The sequence below is a fragment of the Suricata suricatta genome, chromosome 2 (assembly GCF_006229205.1).
Source record: "Suricata suricatta isolate VVHF042 chromosome 2, meerkat_22Aug2017_6uvM2_HiC, whole genome shotgun sequence".
NCBI classification, from domain to species: domain Eukaryota; kingdom Metazoa; phylum Chordata; class Mammalia; order Carnivora; family Herpestidae; genus Suricata; species Suricata suricatta.
Genome location: NC_043701.1, coordinates 102,687,482 through 102,703,222, shown reverse-complemented (window position 1 = coordinate 102,703,222; position 15,741 = coordinate 102,687,482). Strand labels below are relative to the sequence as shown.

General features: G+C 54.2%; 2 protein-coding genes and 1 long non-coding RNA gene across 3 annotated transcripts in view; 1 reads left to right on the top strand and 2 right to left on the bottom strand.

The window, feature by feature from the left end:
• The window catches only part of GCK (glucokinase), a 39,829-nt gene extending 38,735 nt beyond the window's left edge, over positions 1 to 1,094 (bottom strand). Inside the window, exon 1 of the mRNA XM_029931116.1 lies at positions 723 to 1,094. Within this exon, the coding sequence (XP_029786976.1) occupies positions 723 to 767 (45 nt within the window). The 5' untranslated portion in view covers positions 768 to 1,094. The remainder of the gene's footprint in view (positions 1 to 722) is intronic.
• Positions 1,095 to 4,487: 3,393 nt separating this feature from the next.
• Positions 4,488 to 9,133, bottom strand: LOC115284395. Its single transcript, XR_003905181.1, has 3 exons — positions 9,069 to 9,133; positions 7,092 to 8,670; positions 4,488 to 4,788 (listed from the first exon to the last, which is right to left on the bottom strand). It is a non-coding gene; the product is annotated as an uncharacterized LOC115284395 (long non-coding RNA).
• Positions 9,134 to 9,177: 44 nt separating this feature from the next.
• YKT6 (YKT6 v-SNARE homolog) overlaps positions 9,178 to 15,741 on the top strand; it is a 10,979-nt gene continuing 4,415 nt past the window's right edge. The window contains exons 1-5 of the mRNA XM_029931091.1: positions 9,178 to 9,434; positions 11,547 to 11,629; positions 13,660 to 13,760; positions 14,658 to 14,762; positions 15,060 to 15,125. Coding sequence (XP_029786951.1) covers positions 9,331 to 9,434; positions 11,547 to 11,629; positions 13,660 to 13,760; positions 14,658 to 14,762; positions 15,060 to 15,125 — 459 coding nt within the window. The 5' untranslated portion in view covers positions 9,178 to 9,330. The remainder of the gene's footprint in view (positions 9,435 to 11,546; positions 11,630 to 13,659; positions 13,761 to 14,657; positions 14,763 to 15,059; positions 15,126 to 15,741) is intronic.

The window sequence follows — 15,741 nt, the reverse complement described above, 5'->3', positions numbered from 1 at the left end:
CTTCCTGTCTCTCCAGGGTCCCCCTCTGGGCAGGATTTCTCATCCAAAGTCCTGCCAGAACCCCAGTGCACAGGCCCTGGCTTGGCGGGTTGTTTTCCTCCTAATGTCGTCAGCTCTGCCAGGAGCAGAACCAGCCCGTGTTTGTGCTGACCTCGTCACGTCACGGCACTGAAGACATGTGAGGGGGAGGCCATGCCAAAGCGCCTGCCTCCTGGCCTCTCCTGCAGCCCCGTTCCATCCTGACCCCCGGCTTGGGGCTGCAGGCATGCTCTCCCCCCCCCCTCCCCCCCGCCTCCCCCAGCTCCGTCTCCTGGCTCTCAGCCTGAGCACCAGGCTGGCCTAAAGGATGTCTGCATTTCTCTTCGTTTTGGAAAAAGTAACTGTTCTCTGCTCCTCGCCAGGAGCCACGGTGCTCCTGGAGGGGTTCCTATGAAGAAGTGTGGCGTCTAGGGCCTGTCTGAGAGCTGACTCTGACCACTGAGAACCCAAACCCCACACCCCTGGCTGGGGCTCTAAAGTCCCCGACCCACCCCCGTCCAGACCTCCTGGCAGCCTAGCCTGCAAGTCACAGGGCTGGAGCCTGACGTGGCGGGAGGGGCCTGGTCTGCTGGGAATTTGGGTAGACAGCGCCTTGGGCTCCCTGGGGGAGGGGGCAAGCAAGGCTTGCCCATGCTGGACGCACCACAACCAACACCAACAAAGCCAAATAAGGTTCACATTACCTTTTCCTTCTTGGTGGCCTCCATCCTGGCTCTGTCGTCCAGCATGTGTGCGGCAGCCAGCCCACGGGAGCTGGAACCCCCGGTGCCCCCCAACACCTTCTGGAGAAAAAATACCTCCAGGCCTCTGCCAGCCAGGAAAGAACCTGCAGGGAGGGTGCGGCCACCTTCCAGCTGGGTTCTGGCTCGAGGATCAGGCACAGAGCTTCCTCCTTCTCATTGTCGTGCAGCAGACCAGCGAGGCTTCCCTTCCAGGCTGCAGCCGGGACCTTTCCCCATGGAGGCCCGACCGGCCATCGTCAATGCTGATGCCAGCACCAGGCAGCTGCCTCTCCAGCTGTGCTGGGCTGAGGTGCCCTCCAGAAACGCTCGGCAGCCGGGACGCTCCCCTCGTGTGGCCGGGGAACAGCCCTCCAGCAATTGGGCTCTAGGTGACCGTGTTTCCCTCGCACCCCAACCTGCTTTCCGCCTGGCACTTCCTGCTCCACCGGGTATGGAGTGGGGAGTCCCCCAACAGGGCCTTCTGTGCTCTCAAGAGGGCCCGTGCTGCCATGGCAACCAGGAGCAGCTTGCGCCCTCGGCCTCCATAGGGCTGACAGTCCTGTCATTAGAGCTGCCATGCAGAAAACTGGGGCCGGTGGCAACAGGCCTCCATCCCCATCACCATGGTGATGGCCCAGCCACACTTCACCACCTGTGCAGTTCCCAGGGCAGGCTTGTGGGATCTTCAAGGCTATGTCCCAAGGAGCAGAGGGGACAGGGAGCACCTCTACCCACCTGGACCGCAAGTGAGGTCTGTTGCTGCGTCCCCTTCCTGTTGTCCTGACACAGCCAGAGCAGCGGGCCCAGCCAGAGTCCCAGGGACCCTGGCCTCAGCTGGGACACATGCACATCCCTCCCCCACCACAGAGATCAGAGCAGGAGACCAGGTCACCGGAGCTGCCCCTGCTGCTGGCTCAGGGTGCTCCCCTAACCTCCGGGGTGAACTGTGCGACATCAGGGACCATCCAGCTGGTGTTTCTGGCCTCAGCCTCCAAGCTCCAGTGTGTTTTACACTCACAGTGCTGCTCAGTTAGGACCGGCACACTGCCAGGGCTCATGTGGCTGGTGGCTGCAGGGTGGGACAGTGTGGAAACAGAGCAAGGAGGGGCCAGGACAGAGCCCTGAGCCGCTGGCATTTGAATCCAGCAGAGGGAGCGATTGGAGTGGCCAGTGACGGTCTCCAGATGGATGTGGTGCTGTAACATTTTAAACCAGCCTCCTATTGGTGATCATCTGGGCAATTTGGGTTTTTCCCAATGTGAGTGTGTGTACTCCACCAGAGGCGACACATGCACATATTTCTTCTGGATGCTTCCTAGAGGCTGAACTGCTAGGTCCAACCCTCGGACCTTAAGAGTTTGGCCACACACTGGCCCATCCTTGAGAGTATAAACCTGGATAATGTGCTGATCTGTTGTCTCCTTGTCATTTAAACTGCAAAGTGCCGGACCTTCTTTTGTGTCATATTAGTGGTTATTTGCATTTCTGTTTCTAAGGATGATTGGTTTATATTTTTAATTTTTTTTAAGGCTTTTTATTTATTTTTGAGAGAGAGAGAGAGACAGTGTGAGCAGGGGAGGGTCAGAGAGAGAGGGAGACACAGAATCTGAAACAGGCTCCAGGCTCTGAGCTAGCTGTCAGCACAGTGCCCGATGCGGGGCTCGAACCCACGAACCGTGAGATCTGACCTGAGCCGAAGCCGGACGCTTAACCAACTGAGCCACCCAGGCGCCCCTGGTTTATATTTTTAAACTATTTTGTTATCGAATTATTTTTTTACCTTTCAATTTGTATAAAGAATTTTTATGTTCTATCTGCAATATCTATTTACCATTTGCTGTGCTATCTCCCACAATGTGTTGCTAAGCTTAGACTTGGTCAATGGTGTCTTCTATCACACAGAAGTGTTTCCTTTTTATGAATTTCAGCCTTTGCTTTCTTGTTCTGGGGTTCATGTCTTGTTAAAAAAAAAGCATTTCCCCAAAGCTTTATATCAAAAGGTGTTCACTGCATCACTACTTAGGATAGGAAAAGAAAATTGCTACAAACAGCTAAAAGGTTCACGAAAGGTAATGATTCCGTAGACTATCATATAACTTTGAAGTAATCTACAAAGTAGTTTTTAAAAACTGTGTACATGGTTTGTAACATTGCAAATGCTTGGAATAAAGTTAAATGAAAAAGAAATCCTCAGTAAACTTGTATCTTAAGTAGGACCTAAACTGCCAGCCATTCCTACAGTTTCTTCCATGGGTCTCTTATCCAGGAACCTTTCCCTGACCACAGCTGGGCTAGGGGCGGAAAGCTGTCCAGGGAAAGCCAATTTATCTACAGAATTGACAACAGGGAAAATAGTGATTAATTGAATAATGCAGAACTTTCCTGGGTAGAACCTGAAATTGATGGCCAGAGAGAGAAGAGCAATTAATTAGACGCAGGAAAGAGGTTAAAAGGGTGTCAAGGCTCCAAAGTCATGAAGCAGTGTATCAGTTATCTATTGTCTGTCTGTCTGTCTGTCTGTCTGTCTATCTATCTATCTATCCATCCATCCCCAAACTTGGTTTCTTAAAACAGCAATATAACTTTACCCGTTCACCCACGAAAAAATAAGCGTTTCCACCCTAAATTGGACAAATGTTTTCTCACATTTCCTATTAATACCCCCTCCCCCATGTTTAGTGCTTTGGTCCTTCTGAAATTTATGGATGGTGTGAGGTAGGTGTCTGATACCTATTGGGTAGGTGATCGTTTTCCCACTGACCTGTAATGTTGACCGCATGCGGCTCACACACACTGTTATATTTCTCTGCTGTAAGGCAATGGCTTGGCTCTGGCCACCTTGCAGGTGCACCCATAGGCCACGAGTCCAGGTGTGAACCACGGCTAACCTGAGCCTGGCAGGTCACCTCCATGCTCCTCTAGGAACTGAGAATGGACCAGTGAGGACCTGCGGGGAAGCCACTTCCCACTCTCTTCCCCATCTGCCTGGGATGTGGTCAGGAGGGTTTTCTCTAGTCTCTGGTTCTGAGATGTGAGGCTTTCTGCCCATGTTCCTCGGGGTGTAGCTGCTGTGTAGCTAGCATGGCCTACAGTCAGGGGAGATGCTGCTACTTGAGGTGCAGACACCTGTCCCCTTTCGTTTGCATGTTGTCCTTCTAGAGCACAGGACAGAATGGGGAGTGGCACCTTGCGGTGCTCTTTGATGTGTCAGTAACAAATTGTCTGCATGTAAAAGTGGCCCTGGGGACCCTGCCTGATACGGCCTCAGCTCTGCCAGTCTGCCCACCGGCAGTCTGTCTGTGGTCCGTGGTCACAGCATCCTGGCAGAGGAAGAGTTAAGTCTCTGGTGCTGGACGCACTTGGGCAAAGAGCAGACCTTTGTCCTGACCCGTGTTTCTAGAACAGAAATAATGTTGTGGTTTCCTACCCCTTGCAGGCATTTTGAATACTTCTTGAGAAAGGACATGTTTAGTTGGCTAATTATTATACAATCCAGGCCCAGCACTCAAATGTTGTGACCCTAGGACCCGCCCAAAAGAAAAAATTGATAGAAGCCCACACCCAGGAGTTTCCAGGACCTCTGGTTCTCTTGGTGGCCTGCTTGGGAGAGAGTATTTTAATAAGTGCTCTCCTTCCCTTTCTGGCTGTCCTGAGGCTTCTTTCCTTTCCATTTTGCTCTCCCGAACAAATTTCATCTTATTGCCAACACGCTACACTCTCAGCTGGTGTAACGTTTTAATTTCTTGACGTCTGGTAGGGCAAGTATCCCTTTGCCCCTATGTTTTCTTTACCATGAGCCTTTCAAATTTCACACAAATCTTCCAATCCACTCATGCTGCCTCACAAAACAATGTTGTTCATGATTGCACTGGAATGCGGGGATTTTGTGGATTCAGGGATTCATCTTTCTCTGTCTCCTGGTGAGTCGTCTCATTCAGAAATACAGCAGGCTGCTCCGTTTGGTCAGGTCCGCTTCGTACTATTCAGGGAACTCACTTTTCTTCATTAGATCTCATCCACTTTTTTGCTAGATTTATTGCGAAAGGAAAGCAATGTATTTATTAGAAGGTTGATTATTGTAACTACTACCGATTAAAGCATGTGTGATGCACAAAGCACTGCTGTATTTAGTCTCTCATTTGAGGAGCCCATCTTGGGGCAGCAAGCAAGCCTGACATCATCACCACTTTCAAATGAGGTCACCGAGGCTGGGGAGGTTGAGGGATGGGGTGCAAAGGGGCGGGAACTGCACACCTTGGGAAACATCTCCTGCTTGTTCCTGTGCTCCTGCTGCTCTCTGTCACACGCACACATACACACGTGCACACGTGCATTTATCTTCCAAGTTCAACTGGAAGTTGCCTAGAAACTGCTCTAGGCTCTGGACTTTCTACACACCCCAGATTTTCTCCTGGGGGTGGGGTCTCAGTCATGGTCTCTGTTCTGATTGGACAGCCTATGATGGACTTGTATTGATTGGCTGGGTGCCCACATGCCAGCAGTAGAGGGTCTGGGGGGCACTCAGAGGGGTGCTGGGGGGGTGCTCAGCATAGGGGGAGGGCTGAGGGGCAGTCAGAGTGGCTCAGGGAGGGGTTGCTCAATGGGGGTGGGGGTAAGGAGAGCTGGGGGCTACTTAGAGGGTTGTTCAAGGTGGTGAGTTGGGGGACCCAGGGGGGCCCAGTGGGATTGGGGAGGCTGGGGAGTGTTCAGTGGTGAGGGAACTCAGGAGCCAGGTCTAGTGAGGAGGGCTGGGGCTGGTATTCTGGGGGACTCAGGGGGACTGTGGGCTGGGGCTTGGGGGGCTTGGTTGACCACCCAGAAGGGGGTTCTAAGGGCTCAGTGAGGGACTGGCATGGGGCCTCCCTAGGGCTAAATGGAATGAGGTTTCAGTGGGGGTGGAGGCTAGAAGGTGGGGTTCAGGAGGAACTCAGCTGGGGAGGTGGGCTGGGATAGGGCCTCAGGCACCCTCAGCCAGTTAAGTTCTCAACCGCACCCGCATCCGCAGCTTTCAGATTCTTCAGGACTTTTCCTTTGTGATAACTCCCATCCTGCTCTTTGTTCCCTCTTGGGAGTCCCGGAGACCAGGCTGCTGTGGGGCTCCCCCTCCCCTTTCTTACATTCCCTGCAGGCGGCTCCATGGTGGTCAGGGCGCCATCCTCAGGAGGTCGACCCCCCCCCCCCGGCCTCAATGGCCATGTGTCCAGCGTGTACATATCCATCCCTGGTCCCTGAGTTGCGGAGGGGTGTCTCCAGGTACAAATAGAGCTCCTAAGAGGCCCCTGCAGAGGAGACGGTTCTGAGGGCTCCTGTCTTCCTCCTGGTACAGAGGGCGCACCTTTCACCTGGGTTAGTCTCCCACTTCAAAGAGTAAAAAGGAGGGGGTCAGTGGGCTTCTTTCATCTGCTGTCTCTCAAGGGCCGCTAGCTCAAAATGGTCATCAGTCAGCACATTTAGGAGTGACACACCCTGAAGGCCATAGGAGGCCTGATCACACCTGTAGCCCCTTCAGGGCTCCTTTCCTGTGCAGACTGCAGAGGCTCACCTTCCACATACAGTGAAAACAGCCAGGACAAGGGGGTATGGAGGCCAAGGCCACTGTCCGGCCAGGTTCATGCACCTGGCTGGCTCTTCTCCAGCTTCGCGGGGGTTCCACTGTGCAGCTAAAATGGACACCTTATGGGAAGGTGGGTGGGTGCCTGCCTGCCCAGCAGGGCTGAACTCAGGCCTGGGCCACTTGTCATGGGCGCATTGCTCCAGTTCTGTTTGCAGAGTGCTCTTCCTCTAGAGCCCAGCGTGTGAGGGACAGGCTGGACTTCAGAGAGCTTTACTCCCGCAGGTGCTGCAAGCACACCACCAGCGCCCCTTCCCTGTAATCTCGCTCCATGATTTCAGGTGTACGGAACAGTACAAAGAATTCCTGGATACCTTCATCCTGATTCCTTAAATTTACCGTGTGTGCTTTACCCTTCCTATATACATCTGAACATTGACTGCTTCAAGGCTAACGTGCAGATATGATGTCCCTTTCCTCCTAAGGACTTGTGTGTATTTCCTAAAAACCAAAAATTCTCTTACATATCACAACGATCAAAATCAGGGAATTAAAACACATACAATAGTATTTTCCAATCTGGAGACCTCAGATTGTAGGATGCAGAAATTTCAGCCCGTCAAATTTCTGCATCCTACAATCTGCAGGACGCCTTGAACCCATGGCAGTCGCTCCTATTTGGCATAACTGACAACAATACACGTAATCATCAAGGTTGTTACTAAACATCTACAGTGGCTAGAGCTTGGAATAGAATCTCACCATGCCCAGCAACATACCTATGGAAAGGGTTATGTTTCCAGTTTCACAGATGAAAACAAGAGAGAGACTCAGAGAGGGTAACGGTTTGGTGGTGGACCTGGCACTGAATCCAAGTTGGGTGACAGCTGGGTGATGCAGTGGAAGGTGGGCTTGCTTTTCAGTGAGACAGATGATGAGGTTGAGGCGTATGGGAGCGAGGCGTCCTGGGCGGTAGGGCTGGACAGTGAGTTTGTTACGTGTTTAGTGTTGACACGTACCTAGAGATTCCCTTAACCTGAGTCTGTTCTGTCTGCAACGCAATAGTAACGGCTTCTTCTAGTTCATGAGGACAGAATGAGGGAGCGCACAGAGAGCACCTGGTGTGAGGCCAGCTGTAGGAAATCTGTTACGTGTCAGGTGAATACATTTAAACCTGTTGCAACCAAGAACTGCCCTCCTGGTCCTTTTGAACAACTTTCAGCGTCAAAGGGAAAGGGGCCCCAGGATTTCCTTCAGAAACGACTGTCACCCACCCCCTAGACGACGACGGTGTCAGCCCAGCATCTTGAGGCAGTGTCGTGTGTCCACCCACATCAGTGAGTGACTGGCCTGGCATTGGCCAATGTCTATCCTTAGCGATTTTTACCCAGATGAGGGGATGTGGAAGAGCTTTCCGCAATCTGCAGACAGAAGAGACCCAGCGAGGAAAGTGCTGAATGGGGAGCAGGTGGTAGGACCTTCCTTCTCCACTGCTCGCCAGAGCACATTTGCCGATGACTGGAGACATTTTGGGTTGCCAGAAGGAGGGTGGGGTGCTACTGGTCTTTAGTGGGTCCAAGGCCCGACATGCTACCAATGACTGGGACCAGCCCCCAGCATCCAACCCCAGCACGAATAGTGCTGAGAACCCCTGACTCAGAGTCGTGTGTACAATTATGCTGCTGCTTTGTCACATGTGCCATCTGTGTCCCAAAATCTCAGATCCAGCTGCTTGTAGCATAACAGTTATGTAAGCTTGCTGTCAGCTTCCAAGGGCCTTTTACGTGTCCTGCAAGATGCTGATTACAAAATACCATTTCATAAACAAGAAATGGGCAAGATGTGGTACCCTCATGGAACTGTGCCCACTTGTCCCCACCGTCCCCAAAGCATGATGTCGACATTGCAAGCAAAACGAGGTCTTCTAAGTCACTGTGTGCCAAGCTGCTCCCTAAGCACGGAGCAGATTTTCTGCCATTTTGAGGTGATGCCGCTCTCTGTTCCTCTCTGTCAGAGGTCTGCCTCCTAGATCAGTGCCTAGACAGGGAGTGGGCAGGCCCGAGGAGCCCTTAGCCCTGCAGGTTTGTGGTGACGGGGCCTTTGTGACCAGAGGCAGGAGGAAGGCGTGGCAAGGCCGTGTTCTTCGGAATCAATCCTCTGAAATGAGAGGCATCACTTCACATCCCTGCAGGAGCCTGGCCGCCACTCTGAAGGAGACTGGATTTACACACTGCTTTTCCAGAAAGCAGTCCTGCCGAAACCACAGTCCTGTCTAGGGTCCACAGGGCACTGGCTGCCGGTGCTTTCCCAGGAGCTGCCCAGGAAGACTCAGGACAGTCTGGAAGGAAGGAAGGCAACCTGGGAGGGACAGGACACCTCATGAGAGAGGGGGAGGCCGGGAGGAGACGGGACAATTCAGGAAGGAATGGGACACCCCAAGAGGGGGAAGTCTGGGAGGGGACGGGACACCCCAGGAGGGTAACAAGATATTCCAGGACGGAGAGGGGGCGCCCGGGATGGGACGAGACACCCCAGGAGGCGGAGGCCCGGGACACCCCTGGGGGGGCACAGGACATCCCAGGAGGCAGAGGGGGGTGGCTCGGGATACCCCAGGAGGGAGCGGGTGGCCCGGGAGGTGATGGGACACCCCAAGAGGGGACCGGACACACTAGGAGGGGGAAGTCCGGGAGGGTACGGGACACCCTAGGAGCAAGGGAGCGGCCCTAGACAGCCCAGAGGGGCGGGGCCAGGCTTACGCGCATGCACTGCGCCGCCTTCCTGCGTCCTCATCCCAACGCCTCCGTGTTTCCGGCCATTTCCATTTACATCCGGGGCACGAAAACCCTCCGCTGGGCTTGGGCGACGGTCCCTGACCGGAACCGGAAGTGGGCCCCGCGCCAGGCGGGGAAGCCGGCGTCCGACCCGTCAGCAGCCTGTGGCGGTCCACAGGGGAGGCGGCCGCGCTGCTCGGTGCGAGCCGGTCCCGCGGCGGGGCAGGCGGCCCGAGGGCGCGGCACCATGAAGCTGTACAGCCTCAGCGTCCTGTACAAAGGCGAGCCCAAGGCGGTGCTGCTCAAAGCCGCGTACGACGTGTCCTCCTTCAGCTTCTTCCAGAGGTCCAGGTGAGCGGGCCCGGGCGGGAAGGCCGGGGGAACGGGAGAGGGAAGAGGGAGGCCCCGGCGGGGAGGCCCGGGGGGCGGGGGCGGGGGCGGCGGAGGGAGTGGCTAGGGAGGCCCGGGGGGCGGGGGCGGGGCGAGGGAGACCCGGGCGGCGGCCAGGGGGGCGGGGAAGGTCAGGGATGGGCGGCGGAGCGCGGCGGTGGTCTCTTCCTCGGTCTCGGGACTGTACCTCCGAGGAATCGTCTTTGTTTCGCTGGAAAAAAGGTTTATACTCTTCTAGAATATTAGTCCTGTGCTCAGTGTTTTCCATATTTCTGTCTTCATAAAATTATCAGGGAACTTGGGGGAAATGCAGATTCCCAGGTTCACACCCAGAGATCTGTATTTTAACCTAGGCAGCCTGGGTGCCACCTCTTGGGAGCCGCTTAGATTTCCTGGTGGGTTTTCCCCACAATTCAGTGGAGAGGAAATCTGCTTTGGGGACGCAGTCAGAAACCAGCCAGGACCTATGGCCAAACTGTGTGCTGCTTCTGGTGAGGCTCTGGTGGTGCAAAAGGGTCTGCAAGGAAGAATCAGAAGGAGGCACAGTATGTGTAGGGCCTATAGGCTTCTCCATGTTTCTGGACACTTGAGTAGCAAGAAGCTGTGTATTGGAGACACGGCAGACACTTCCACCCCGTCCTGCGAGGACTGGGCTGACTCAGGAGCAAAAGGGGAAGGGCCCTCCAGGATCCTTGTCTGTGGCCGCACTGTCCCTGAGGCTGGTGGATGCTGCTTGTCTGGACTCTGAGCTCCGCAGTTCCTGTTGCTCATGAGAGGGCTTTGCTGGCAGAATCTGAAACAGTTTCTGTTATTTTGTGAAACGTTCTGCTTCTCTTGGCTCCTTAGTGAAGCACCTTCATAGTACTGTTTCTTTTACCTTGTGCTCCATTCTCTGTGTGTTTGTGATGGGATGTTTGGTGCCAGCTTGGCCAGGTGATTCCTTTTCTTTGTCCAGCCAGCATATACCGAGGGTTCGCAGGGATTTCAGGGTAGGACTGGGACCTCACTAGTGAGGGTTCGCAGACTGAGGTCTGGCCGTGAACACAGCCACAGCACTCTGGGGACAGCCTCTTAGGGCAGCGCACCATCCAGCTGTTTTCATCGGTCCTTCCTACCTCACGGGATAAGACCCCAGGCTGAGAAACCTTTGGATGGTTCCCGGGCTTTCCTGGCTCTCGTGTGCAGACCCTGCAAGAGTGTGATTCCTCCTTTGCCTGATGACAGTCCTGCTGTGAGCTCTGTCTCTGGTTAGTTTTGTTGCAAGGACTTCCTTATTCAGAGCCTTCTCTGTGGGATTATTTCGATCACCTCACTCTCTCAAAGTGATGTAGCAAGTGCTGCCGTGTGCTCATGTGGCCATCACAGCAAATCGGGATTCTGTAGGTGAGGCACGCAGGTAACTTGCTTGGAGGTCACACATCTCACACGTGGTGGAGCTGGGGTCCCAGACGGGGACGTCCACCGCAGCATCAGAGGTCCTCACTCTGAGCAGCTCCTTGCATGGCAGTCCCAGGCACGGGCTTCCTGTTGGCCCCTGCCCCTCTGGCTGTGCTGTTGTCACCTGTGACACTTCCATTCTAGCTTTGTCTCTCTGTCGGGTGGCCCTGGTCTCGGCTGGGCCCTTTGCTCCCAGAGTGGCCTAGCTGATGCACCATGGATGAGGCAGTGCCCCCGAGGCCAGGTTCTGTGCCCTTCGCCACGTCCATGGAGCACTTGTGTCCAGCTGCAGTGTCTTGGCATGTGCGGCAGCCCCCTTGGTTGCGCGTCTGCCAGGTCCTGGCTCCTGCCTGTGTCCCGGGGCCTCCGCTGACCACAGGCGTCAGCCTCCCATAGCCTGCGGAAGGTGCCCCAGAGGTCCAAAGTGGGTTGTCTGGCGTGCTAGGAGCAGCAGGTATGGCGTGTACAGTTAGGGGGCTTGGTAACAAAACCGCACTTACTGCTTGTCGCCGGGGCTGGGAAGGCAGTGAATGAAGCCAAGAAGCACTAGCTCCTTAGCATCCCAGCTCAGAGGTCACCTTCCATTGTGCCGGGGACAAGGTGGCCAGAGTAGGTAATCCGAGTTGTGTTTCTTAGTGTTCAGGAGTTCATGACCTTCACGAGTCAGCTGATCGTGGAGCGCTCGGCCAAGGGCAGCAGAGCTTCCGTCAAAGAACAAGGTAAGAGGACCGCCCCCTCGCGGGTATGCCCGCCATCCGCCTTGGGCAGCCTGTGGCTCTCTGCACACTGCCTTCTCTTCCCTCCTCTTCCTTCTGTCTGCACTCGATGGAGCGGCCCCAGCAAACGTGCCCCTGAGGCTCAGACCTGCCTCAGGTGAGGGTCTGACTCTCGGGGTGGTTAGCGGCCTTCCTGAATTCTTCTCTTTCCCTCCAGAGCTGGACACATTTCAAAAGGGGATTTCCAACCAGCCCTGTTGAGGTAATACCACAGCCTGTGCTCTTTAGAGTTTGGACTAGGAATCTGAAAACTCACCACGTTTTTCTCGTGGCTGTTGTTTAGTCCTTGTTCATGATTCAGGTTTCCTGTGAGAACCTTCAAGCTTTTATTGTAGAGGCGTGTGTTGTACAGACCGATCAGGAAAGACAGATGTGTGGTACAGAAGCGTCATATGAACCTCACTGGGCAGGGGTGGCCCTTTGCACACGGCGCTTCCCTTGTCACCGTCCCCGTGGTGTGTCTGTTCTGTGTGAGATCCCAGTGCCGTTCACATCGCAGAAGTAAAATTGGGTTCTGAACATGGAAATGTTCTGGTCCCTGCTGGCTGTGTCTGCTTTCCCAGTTTTCTTCCTGAGAGACGTTCTCTCCGCACTGCTTCCGTGTCTCCAGTTCCGTGGACACATGCGATTCGGCTCTCGGGTGACTCTTCCTTATTTGGGAGTGCAGACAGCGCCTGGAGAGTGTCGGTGACGTCCTGTGCCCACCCTGCTCTCCTTTCCCTCCTTTCTGGATTCTGGAGCTCGTGATCTCTCCTTCTCCCCTTTCCTTGTTTTTATTTGGCGTCTGGGTCTGGTGCTTGAGCGTCTTGAGGACAAGAAGGTTCTCGTTTGTCAGCTGTTGCCCTCACATCCCTTTTACTGCGGGGTGTGGTTAGCTGTGTTGATTCTCAATCCTTTTGAAAATGACACAGCTTCATATCCTGATGATGACTATTTTGCAGAAGCCCTTGTACAGACTGTACCTTTGGATAATTTGATGACTTTAGCACAGGCATCCATAGCCAACAGTGACTAATTTTTTTGTAGATGGACCTTCTCTCCACTGTCCTCCCCTCCCCTCTCTTCTCCCTCCCTTATGCCCTCCAGCCCAGCACAGAACAGAACAGGCCAGGATTCCTGTAATGATGAAACCTGGGGCCCTGATAGGTGATATCCTGATTTGGGGCCACTCCTATAGGGATATTTAAATTATTTTTTATGTTTCTTTAGTAAAGAGAGAGCGTGCACGTGCGCGAGAGCACGAGCATGCATGCACAAGTAGGGCAGGATCTGAAGCAGGCTCCAGGCTCCAAGCCATCAGCACAGAGCTCAACACAGGGATTGAACCCAAATCTGCAAGATCATGACCTGAGCTGAAGTTGAGCGTTTAACCAACTGAGCCACCTAGGCACCTCTCTCTTCTTTTTTTTTTTTTCCAGTTTATTTGTTTTAAGAGAGGGAGAGCAGGGGAGGGGCAGAGAGAGACACAGAATCCGAAGCAGGCTCCAGGCTTTGAGCTGTCAGCACAGAGCCTGAAACAGGGCTCTAACCCATGAGCTGTGAGATCGTGACCTGAGCCAAAATATGACACTTAGCTGACCCAGGCACCCCTGTAGGGATTTTTAAGAAGTTGGAGGCTGCTTATCTCATCCAGGGTCTCCTCAGCTTGGGGACAGAATGGAGCATGAGAGATGCAGTCCCTGAGTTGCAGTCAGGCCTGATCTAGAGCTCAAGGTGGAACCTGGAAATGCACCTGGGACTGTGTTGCCTGGGGCATTTCCTGCTTCCCTGGCTTTGCACACTGGGCCCCCAGGCCTCCGCTCATCCCAAAGTAGGTGTTGGGCCACGCTGATGGCAGAGGTTCGTTATGCACTGTCCTGTGTGAGCTTCATTGACCCAGAAGGCAAGGGCTCAGCCTTGCAATGCTTTGGTGATCAGGGGTGAAAATGTCTAACAGCTTTAGGTCACCATCTGTGTGTCTGATCTCTCCTCAGAATATCTGTGCCACGTCTATGTGCGAAATGACAGCCTTGCAGGAGTGGTCATTGCTGACAGTGAATATCCGTCCCGGGTGGCCTTTACCTTGCTGGAGAAGGTGAGTTTGCAGTGTGGCTGGACTGGACTAGGATGGACAAGTGTGATCAGTGCCCAAGGCAATGGGCATGAAGTAATGTGTCCAGAATCAGCCTGTTTTTTTCTTGGCCCTAAACCAAGAGACAGTCTGGCATCCTTTCCCAATTTCTTTCCCTGGCACTGATTTCTGCATGTGTCTGGGCTCATGTCCCCAAGTGCCACCTTGACTCACCCTGTCTGTCTCAGCGTCACAGCCTCCTTCTGGGATGGGCTCTTTCCCTGGCCACTCCTCTGGCCACTCTCTTCCTGCCTCTACCCTAAGCAGTGATGACTGTGGCTCCTCTGAGCCACGCCTCACTGTGCCCTGTCCTGTGGCTGCATCCCCTCCATCAGGCTGTCCCTGCATGTAGCAGGTCTTCCCACCTCTGTGCTTCTGCCTGTCCTGCGGTGACGGGCACTCCTTCTCCACATGGGCCCAGCACCTGTGTTCGCTTCGGTCCTTTGAGCAGCACTTGTCATAAACCCCTCACGGGCGTCGGCCCCTGGCTTCCGGAGCATAGGTGCACTTACAAGTCCGTGAAATCTGGTGGTCACTTAAATCCAAAGGCTCTAGTTCCCTTTTGAAGAACTGTTTTGGAAAACAAGAGGGCCAGTACCCTTTTCTTAGAACTTTAAGACTGCATAAAAGGAGGAATGTTTAGTTTAAAACTTGGATACTTTTATTATTTTCCAGATGAGGTTTATCTTAGGCTGGGTATGCTTCATTTTCAATTACCAAAGTACCTAAAATTTGAGCCTCGATGTGTTCTGGCTACTAGCTGTCCTCCTCTTCCCTCCTCCCAGGACCTGCCCGCCTCTCTCGGGCCATCCGCTGAACCCTGTAGCTGTGGTCCGTACTGATGTGCTCCTTGTCTCGCAGGTACTAGATGAGTTCTCCAAGCAGGTGGACAGGATAGAGTGGCCGGTCGGATCCCCTGCCACGATTCACTACACGGCCCTAGATGGCCACCTCAGTCGATACCAGGTAAGCTGTCAGGTCGCCCTGGGGAGAAGCTATGTGACACAGGAAAGCCAGCAGCGCTGACAGCTGTGGCTGTGGGTGACTCTGGGCAGCCTTGGTGTCGATGTCCCTCTGAAACATGCAGGGGCCCACATTACAACCTGGATCTAAGACGTGAAACCGGAGCCCCGGGGCAGGCTTCCACCTCCCTGTCCTGTGTTGAAGCAGCTGCAGTTTTTAACTCGGGAAAGTGTGTCCAGCTCACTTGGTTTGAGCTTTGTTTCAAAATGGTCCTGATATTACTCTTGGCTCTTCCCCTAGAACCCCCGAGAAGCTGATCCTATGACTAAGGTGCAGGCTGAGCTGGATGAAACCAAAATCATTCTGGTAAGCAGGGCAGGGGCCAGGACATCCCAGAGCCAGGGGTAGAAAGCCTGGTGGCCACCACACATACCATCAAGGCTTGTTGGGAGTCCTAGTTCAAGTGCTTTTTTTTGTTTTTTCCTAATGTTTATTTTTGGAGCTGGGGGGGGGGGGCAGAGCATGCATGGGGGGGGGGCAGAGAGAGAGGGAGACACAGAATCTGAAGCAGGCTCCAGGTTCCAAGCTGTCAGCACAGAGCCTAATGTGTGGCTCAAACCCACAAACTGTGAGATCATGACCTACCCTGAAATCTGACGGCTGACTGACTGAGCCACCTAGGCGCCCCGTAAGCACTTTTCTGAAGGAGGTGTTTGTCCGCCTCTCCCCATGTGTCCAAGGCCTCAAAGCCAGACTCGCTTAAGCAACACCATGTCTGTTTTTCCTGCCTGTTGTAGGGGGTCTGGGTGGAGTACCAGTGTGGTCCTCCATCCTCCCCCTCCCTGCCTGGTGTGGTCCACCTCCCCCTCCCTGTGTGATCCTCCATCTTCCCCACCCATGTGGTCTACTATCCCCCCCATGTGCTCCTCCATCCTTCCCCTGTCCCCCCCCCCCCGTGGTCCTTCATCCCTCCCCCCATGAC